This window comes from Pygocentrus nattereri, chromosome 29 (genome assembly GCF_015220715.1).
Source record: "Pygocentrus nattereri isolate fPygNat1 chromosome 29, fPygNat1.pri, whole genome shotgun sequence".
Lineage (NCBI taxonomy): Eukaryota > Metazoa > Chordata > Actinopteri > Characiformes > Serrasalmidae > Pygocentrus > Pygocentrus nattereri.
The window spans coordinates 6,599,625-6,608,490 of record NC_051239.1 but is presented as its reverse complement, the minus strand read 5'-3'; the positions used below and the strand labels follow the sequence as shown (position 1 = coordinate 6,608,490).

Below are 8,866 nucleotides of genomic sequence, written 5' to 3'. Positions count from 1 at the left end.
TCATCATAACACACTCCAGAGTGAGAGTGCTAATTTACAGATACACCCTTGATATTGTGCAGATCCACTAATTTTAAAGCACACTATGTCCAAAAGTATTGAGACAGCTGTTCTGATTATGAGCTCAGCTACTTTAAGCTGCACCCATCACCTATACAGGCAGAAAAGCATTGGCCGATAGATTGAGACGCTCTGGAGCAGGACATGGGCCTAAGGTCAGCATGCCCAGTGCTAAACATCGGCCAGAGGGATATAATGCCGCCCCAGCGTGGCGACCACTGCTGCTGCATTCCCTTTATTTCCAACTGTCCAGCTTGCTACCAAAAACTATGAGTACAGTGCTTTTTTTACACTAAATCCATTTGAACAGGGCCACTTATGCTCTCTTTGTAGTGAAACATGCAGTTGGTCAGTACCGGCGATATCCGTGATGTACTCAGAAAAGAATGTGTGACACAATTTATCACAGTAGTGATGAAAATGGTCATATTTTCCACTTCTTTCTGTGTCAGTTATTCCAGTTTTTGGAATTTGCTGCTATCTAGCTGGTATGTCAGCTTGTAATATTTCACAGCTTTGTATCAAAGGTGTAAGTTTCTGATTTTAATTTGATTGAAATAACATCAGAATAAAAGTTCATGATGAGATTTGCATCACATTATTGCTTGCTGAGAACCAGTAGTGCCGCATAAAAACAACAAAATAAAATGATCAATACTACGATTTTTTCACTATTTTGCACACTGTATTTAACCCTTATGGGATTGTGATGAAATGCTTATTGGGTTTTTCCATTTTAGATTAGCTTTTGAATGTTATTTTGGTCCAAAACAGCCTTCAGATCTTTCGGCACCACCTTCAGATCAACACTGCGCGATGCGTTATTGCATTTTTCCTCTTCTTCTTCGAGTGTATCTCAGGATGTACACGCAGGTCGAATCGGGCCGGCGTGAGCGAACACACTGATAGGGTTATTGGGTTTGTGCCAGGACATTTCCGTGGAAGCTACAATGGAAATCTTTCTCAGCTTTTACTCATCTTTTCTCACTTCTGCTTCTGCATTTTTCCATTTATAGTCCCCTCTGATGACCTTTGGGGCAGCTGATGACGTGAGAGTTGAAGGTTTGGTTAGGGAGATTTTCCCCCACATTCTTATCATATACTTACCACTTCTGTTCCTTTCTTTGTGGTTTTTCCCGCTTTAGCAACAGCTGGAAGAAGAGGCAGCAAAGCCGCAGGAGCCGGAGCGAAGTATTTCTCCTCCTCCAAGTGAGGCCAAACACCGCAGCCTTGTGCAGATCATCTATGACGAGAACAGGGTAAGGACAATAGACTTCATACACAAGCTCAGCTAATAACTGTTCTCTGTACTGTAGAATCAGGAGTGGTGTATAAAACACTTATGTTAAAACACTCATGAAGGATCATAAAGGATCTTTAGGGATGATATAAACAGGAATCATCCAAGGTAATTCAGATCTCCAAGTTTAGCAGTGTGGCGCTATTTGTCAGTGAAATATGAAAGCGCCATGTTTTGACTGAGATTGAGAGGCTGCACTTTATCTAAATATAGGAGTGTGAAATGTGAGCAGGCGGTTATTAAGCTTCGAGTACATTTTCTGTTAGTTATGACGAGTGGCGTGCTCACACAAACATGAACAAAAGGCACTTAATCAGACAGCAAGTGTTTCACTCACAAGTCAGGCCTGCTTGAAAGCAAAACCATAGCAGAAGTGCTTTGCTTTAGCAGCTGCTCCGCTGCATTAGCAGAAACAGCTCATCCAACGCCAGTAGAAAGGAATTGCTAGTGCTCATCTAGTTGAACAGTATGAGGTTGTATGGTATTCACAGCACTATAAAGCTATCAAATTTTAGTTTAGAGTCTGTCCTGCACACATCAGAAATGAAGTGACCACTACAAAATAATACATTAACTTTCAACACAATCCCATGAAATCTGCTACAGAAACGGCAAGAATGAGAAATATTCATGGTCTAAGCTCTAGAAGTAACTAACGCAGTCAGATTTGATCACATCAGACTATTAATTCACCATGGCAAAAAAACAAAACCTTGCATTAGACGTTATTTTCATACCGAAAATCAATCAATTTTGGAGCAGTAATTGGCAGCCTAGCACTTAAAATATTAGGACTGGGAAGCAATAAAACTGGATACACTTTAGATTGAATACAGTGAATCATTTTGTAAACTGACTTTACATGGATTAGCTTATTACTCTGCGGTTGTCGCTTATTAGATAAAGACAGTAAAGCAACTAGTCAGCATTCTAACTTTTCAGCCACACAGTCGTTTCCCCCCCAAGTTTCTTGTTTCCAACTCCACACCCTAGTTAGGACTCCTCCAATCACACAGTACCACCAGCACAGATTTCCTCCAAGACCAGTGAAGCGCCACTGCCTCTTTACGAACAGTCATTAGACAGCCGAACACGCTCGGAGGAAAGCGCCAACTGACAGATCTGTTACATCAGCTAACAGATGCCTAGCATCGCTGACTAGCATCGTGATGAGTGATGGGGGTGGGGGGTCCTACCCACCCACCCAGAAAGAGTGAGGCCAATTGTGTTCTCTTGGACTCCTGGCCACTGACGGCTGTGGCATCACTGGGGATTGAGCTCACAATCTCCGGATGACGGGGCCAACGCGTAGATGGTTGGGCCACTCGGGAGTTTGATCTATGTCAAACTGAAAGGACATTAAGTTAAGTGGCACTTTTTAAATCCCACAAACGGGGAAATTCCACCTCCGCATTTAACCCATCCGTGAAGCGAAACACCACATAAACACTAGTGAACACACACACACTAGGGGGCAGTGAGTACACTTGCCCGGAGCGGGGGGCAGCCCTATCCACGGTGCCTGGGGAGAAGTTGGGGGTTAGGTCTCTTGCTCAAGGACACCTCAGTCATGGACTGTCGGCTCTGGGGATCGAACCGGCAACCTTCCGGTCACAGGGCCAGTTCCCTAACCTCCGGCTTAAAGTGATATAACCAAATTGAACACAACTTATGTAACTATAGGAGAAATAGGCACCATTAAAATAACCAGAGCCAATAATTTAAACATCTTTCTGGCCTTTCTTGCCTCTCTACAGCATCTGATTCGACCACTTAGCTTCTTTGTTTGCTAGTAGCTTAACTAATAGGCTGCTAAGAGACGATATACTGCACTGTTCTGCTCTCCTTCACACAATCGTCTAGACGTACGCAGAATCAAGCAAAGCTGACATTATTCTGAGTGTGAAGACTAGCACAAGATAGCATCTCAGTGAGCTTATTTCACTTAGCAAACTCTTTACAAAGATATCATTCTAAAAAATAGCCATTTAAACGTCAGTATACCATCTGGTTTGCGTTCTGGTGCATGTGTTGGTGACGTAATGGTGCTCAGTGACTGTGCCCACCTGAAAGAGTAAAGAATTAACTGAATTGCTTTTGCTTTCAGCAACATGTGTTGCCAAAGACAGAGGATCCCTCATTAGTAGCTTTAGCAGCTCTGCCTGCTTTGGAAATCTGGAAATTGGTGCTGGGTTACATTTAAAGGGTTCATTTGACTTTACAGCCTCAAATACAGTAAGATTTTACCTTTATTGCCACAGTTTTGTCTCTTCTATTGGTGTTTACTGCTACTGATGCTTCCAACTGCACTGGATGTGAGTTATCCACTCGGACATAAAGCCGACCTTGGTGTTTACAATGAATTTGGTCTGTAGAAATTAGTCCCTCAGCTAACGAGCTGCTTGTGTTTGTAATATATTCAAGGAGTCGTTGCCATGCTAGCATTATTTACATCAGCTTGCCATCCACTTTCGTGCATGAAACTTCAAAATTAAACACAGTGCTTTGTGTGTATTCCGTGTCTGCCGAGATGCAATGTTTGTGTGTTGTGCTTTCAATGTTTTCACTGATATTACACACTCTTTTACACAGGCATGCACTCATGTCACACCCACTCACAGTGCAGACACACACATACGGATATTCTCACCAGTTCTCACACACATTGGATGTGACATTTGGTTTATAGAAGTAAAAATCTTTGTGTGTTATAAAGCTAGCCCAGTTCTTCGCCTCATACCTAGAAAAGTGTATTATCTAGAGAAATCTGATTAGAGCTGAACTCTGTGCACTGTGAACCCCCCAACCCTGTTTATTACTCAGACACAAAGCAGCCAGATGTGCTGAATCACTCTGTAGCATACACACGCTCACTCGCTCGCTCGCTCGCTCACTCTCTTTCCCAGAAGTTCTTCCCCTCCCATAAAGCACAGCGGCCCTACTGTGGTACATAAATACACTCCAGCTTAGAATCACCCTTAACAACTGTTTACGCTCATTCACAGACAAGAGCCATAAAGTATTGCGACGTACAGAAGAAGAAAACGTTTGTGTTTGATGCTAGCACTCCCTCTGGTGGCGACACTCTAGTGAATCACTGCTCAGGATATGTTAAAGGGGAGCTTTTCCATTTTTTTGCTGCAGGTAATTGATATGATGTACATAAAATCATTGAGTGGTTTGGTGTGAAACGCTCCGTTCTAGAGAAAGTTAGAGTCAGAATTGTTCACAGTGGTGGTGATAGGAACCAGACGTCTAAAGACCCCTGAAAGCTCCCTCACAGAAAGTTATTACAGGAATTGTTCAGAAATGTGCTGCCTGATGTCCGAGACACTGGTCAGTAGTTTAGAGATAAAGTGGAGTGATAGATAAAGTAGAGATAAAGAGTGGAGTGGCACAGACAGGGCGTTCCAAGGTGGAATAGCCCCCAACTTATTTTCATCATCATTAACGCTACATATAAAAACTCAAGACACGTGTCGGTTCACTGGTGGTTTTGTTCAGTGAATAAATGTCTGTATTTGTGTTGTAGACGTTGTAGATATCCCTGGTTCCCATCACCTCCACTGTAAAGAGATCGGAGTCTGAAAGTTTCTCTAGAATAAAGCATTTCAGGGAGAAAAAAAATTCTAAATGTTTTTCTTATATCTCAATGATTATACTGTGCAGAAATTTCGAGCAATCGATGGAATTCCCCTTTATAAGCTGTGTGCGTTCTGCAGCCACTTTATTAGAAACCACCCTCTTGCATCTCCACCCTTCTGGCGTAAGGTTAAGGACTATAGTCCGTCTGTAGGTGCACAGTTAGTGTTGGTCATTCTCTAGCTCTTCTGGATAATGTGACAGGAGGCACTATTTACACAGTAGTAGAATAGACAGTAACTTTCATTGGCCAAATAATATGCACCTACTTTATTATTATTATAACCACATCGAGTATTTGTTTTCATGTCTGAGTTAATAAATAATAACGCCCATCAAAAAGGAAAAATGTGCCGTGCTCAGGCTGGTTTGGTCTAATCTTGGTTTGACTGTGTCACTGTTCCAGCTGTGTCACTGCAGCTTTAAGTCATTAATGTCTTCGTATGTTTCACGTCTGTTTGTGCCAATTAGCTCAGTGCGCAGACACTATTACTTTCCTGTTGCGTTCACTGATGCCGAGTTAAATGTATGAACACTCAGTGTGTTTCTCACCTTATACACACTCGCACATGCACATGCACAAGTGACAAACTTCACACTTTCTTCAGGATGCTGTTTGCAAGCTAATGCTGTCTGCAGTAGTCAGAAAAATGCTGATAAAAGCTCTCGGAGTAATTTATAGAGCACTTATAGCAGGATTTGTGTGTTTTAGGAGAGTTTCTCTAATTTTGGCTGCCGTTCTAAAAGCAAGACCGATGAACAATGACCATCTGTATTGGAGTGTTCTTTAGAAGTCTGATAACCTGTAGGCTAGTTATTTAATTAGTAGGGCTGTCCAGGCCCCGTTATATGATGCAGTACAATAATTGAGCCATGGTGCGATTGTTTGCGATGTCTGAGAATTTTGTGTTATATTGTGTTTTGGGTGATAAGTCGTAACGTGCTGCAGCTTTTTACTTGATCAACGTTCAAAACGAATCCTTACATAATAAACAAAAGCTTTTATTTAAGTAAATGTAATTTAAGGACTCTTATTAGCATATCGCTGCTGAACAACACTGGAGATACGAGGTTTTGTTCAGACAGCGGCGGTATTATACAGTGTTACTGTGTGGGGCGAGTGTGTTGTCCACTGTGCTGTCTCAAACATTCCCACTGTAACTGTTCTGACAATACAGAATCAAAGCATCTTTCAAACTGATCAGCGTTCTAGCTAACTTTCTATCTAGATAACTAGTTATAGTTATCTTTCCAGATAACCAGCTATTTAGCGCTCTTCCTGACTACCTTTTTAACTAACTAGCTCCCTGTGTTTCTTAGCTGCCTGTCTAGGTTACTAGCTCTCTAGTTCATTTAGCTGTCTAGCTAGCTCTCTAGCTGGTTTAGCTCTCTAGATAGCTCTCTAGCTGGTTTAGCTCTCTAGATAGCTCTCTAGTTGGTTTAGCTCTCTAGATAGCTCTCTAGCTCGTTTAGCACTCTATATAGCTCTCTAGCTCGTTTAGCACTCTATATAGCTCTCTAGCTCGTTTAGCACTCTATATAGCTCTCTAGCTCGTTTAGCACTCTATATAGCTCTCTAGCTCGTTTAGCACTCTATATAGCTCTCTAGCTGGTTTAGCTCTCTAGATAGCTCTCTAGCTGGTTTAGCTCTCTAGATAGCTCTCTAGTTGGTTTAGCTCTCTAGATAGCTCTCTAGCTCGTTTAGCACTCTATATAGCTCTCTAGCTCGTTTAGCACTCTATATAGCTCTCTAGCTGGTTTAGCTCTCTAGATAGCTCTCTAGCTGGTTTAGCTCTCTAGATAGCTCTCTAGTTGGTTTAGCTCTCTAGATAGCTCTCTAGCTCGTTTAGCACTCTATATAGCTCTCTAGCTCGTTTAGCACTCTATATAGCTCTCTAGCTCGTTTAGCTCTCTAGATAGCTCTCTAGCTCGTTTAGCTCTCTAGATAGCTCTCTAGTTGGTTTAGCTCTCTAGATAGCTCTCTAGCTCGTTTAGCACTCTAGATAGCTCTCTAGCTCGTTTAGCACTCTAGATAGCTCTCTAGCTCGTTTAGCTCTCTAGATAGCTCTCTAGCTCGTTTAGCTCTCTAGCTGGTTTAGCACTCTAGATAGCTCTCTAGCTCGTTTAGCACTCTATATAGCTCTCTAGCTCGTTTAGCTCTCTAGATAGCTCTCTAGCTCGTTTAGCTCTCTAGATAGCTCTCTAGCTCGTTTAGCTCTCTAGATAGCTCTCTAGCTCGTTTAGCTCTCTAGATAGCTCTCTAGCTCGTGTAGCTCTCTAGATAGCTCTCTAGCTCGTGTAGCTCTCTAGATAGCTCTCTAGCTCGTGTAGCTCTCTAGATAGCTCTCTAGCTCGTGTAGCTCTCTAGATAGCTCTCTAGCTCGTGTAGCTCTCTAGATAGCTCTCTAGCTCGTTTAGCTCTCTAGCTAGCTCTGTAGTTCGTTTAGCTCTCTAGATGGCTCTCTAGCTCGTTTAGCTCTCTAGATGGCTCTCTAGCTCGTTTAGCTCTCTAGATGGCTCTCTAGTTCGTTTAGCTCTCTAGATGGCTCTCTAGTTCGTTTAGCTCTCTAGATGGCTCTCTAGCTGGTTTAGCTCTCTAGATGGCTCTCTAGTTCGTTTAGCTCTCTAGATAGCTCTCTAGCTGGTTTAGCTCTCTAGCTAGCTCTCTAGTTCGTTTAGCTGTCTAGCTAGCTCTCTAGTTCGTTTAGCTCTCTAGATAGCTCTCTAGTTCGTTTAGCTCTCTAGCTAGCTCTCTAGTTCGTTTAGCTCTCTAGATAGCTCTCTAGTTCGTTTAGCTCTCTAGATAGCTCTCTAGTTCGTTTAGCTCTCTAGCTAGCTCTCTAGTTCGTTTAGCTCTCTAGCTAGCTCTCTAGTTCGTTTAGCTCTCTAGCTAGCTCTCTAGTTCGTTTAGCTCTCTAGCTAGCTCTCTAGTTCGTTTAGCTCTCTAGCTAGCTCTCTAGTTGGTCTAGCTAGCTCTCTAGTTGGTTTAGCTCTCTAGATAGCTCTCTAGTTGGTTTAGCTCTCTAGATAGCTCTCTAGCTCGTTTAGCTCTCTAGATAGCTCTCTATTTGGTTTAGCTCTCTAGCTAGCTCTCTAGTTGGTTTAGCTCTCTAGATAGCTCTCTAGTTGGTTTAGCTCTCTAGCTAGCTCTCTAGTTGGTTTAGCTCTCTAGATAGCTCTCTAGTTGGTTTAGCTCTCTAGATGGCTCTCTAGCTCGTTTAGCTCTCTAGATGGCTCTCTAGCTCGTTTAGCTCTCTAGATGGCTCTCTAGCTCGTTTAGCTCTCTAGATGGCTCTCTAGCTCGTTTAGCTCTCTAGCTAGCTCTCTAGTTTGTTTAGCTCTCTAGATAGCTCTCTAGCTCGTTTAGCTCTCTAGATAGCTCTCTAGTTGGTTTAGCTCTCTAGATAGCTCTCTAGCTCGTTTAGCTCTCTAGATGGCTCTCTAGCTCGTTTAGCTCTCTAGATGGCTCTCTAGCTCGTTTAGCTCTCTAGATAGCTCTCTAGCTCGTTTAGCTCTCTAGCTAGCTCTCTAGTTTGTTTAGCTCTCTAGATGGCTCTCTAGCTCGTTTAGCTCTCTAGATGGCTCTCTAGCTCGTTTAGCTCTCTAGATAGCTCTCTAGCTCGTTTAGCTCTCTAGCTAGCTCTCTAGTTTGTTTAGCTCTCTAGATAGCTCTCTAGCTCGTTTAGCTCTCTAGATAGCTCTCTAGTTGGTTTAGCTCTCTAGATGGCTCTCTAGCTCGTTTAGCACTCTAGATGGCTCTCTAGCTCGTTTAGCTCTCTAGATGGCTCTCTAGCTCGTTTAGCTCTCTAGATGGCTCTCTAGATGGCTCTCTAGCTCGTTTAGCTCTCTAGATGGCTCTCTAGC

General features: G+C 42.8%; 1 protein-coding gene across 3 annotated transcripts in view; it reads left to right on the top strand.

Moving 5' to 3' along the window:
• ncor2 (nuclear receptor corepressor 2) overlaps nucleotides 1-8,866 on the top strand; it is a 170,332-nt gene that overhangs the window by 84,597 nt on the left and 76,869 nt on the right. For all 3 annotated transcript variants that reach the window (XM_037536067.1, XM_037536065.1, XM_037536066.1), the window contains exon 6: nucleotides 1,206-1,319. In XM_037536067.1, coding sequence (XP_037391964.1) covers nucleotides 1,206-1,319 — 114 coding nt within the window. The remainder of the gene's footprint in view (nucleotides 1-1,205; nucleotides 1,320-8,866) is intronic.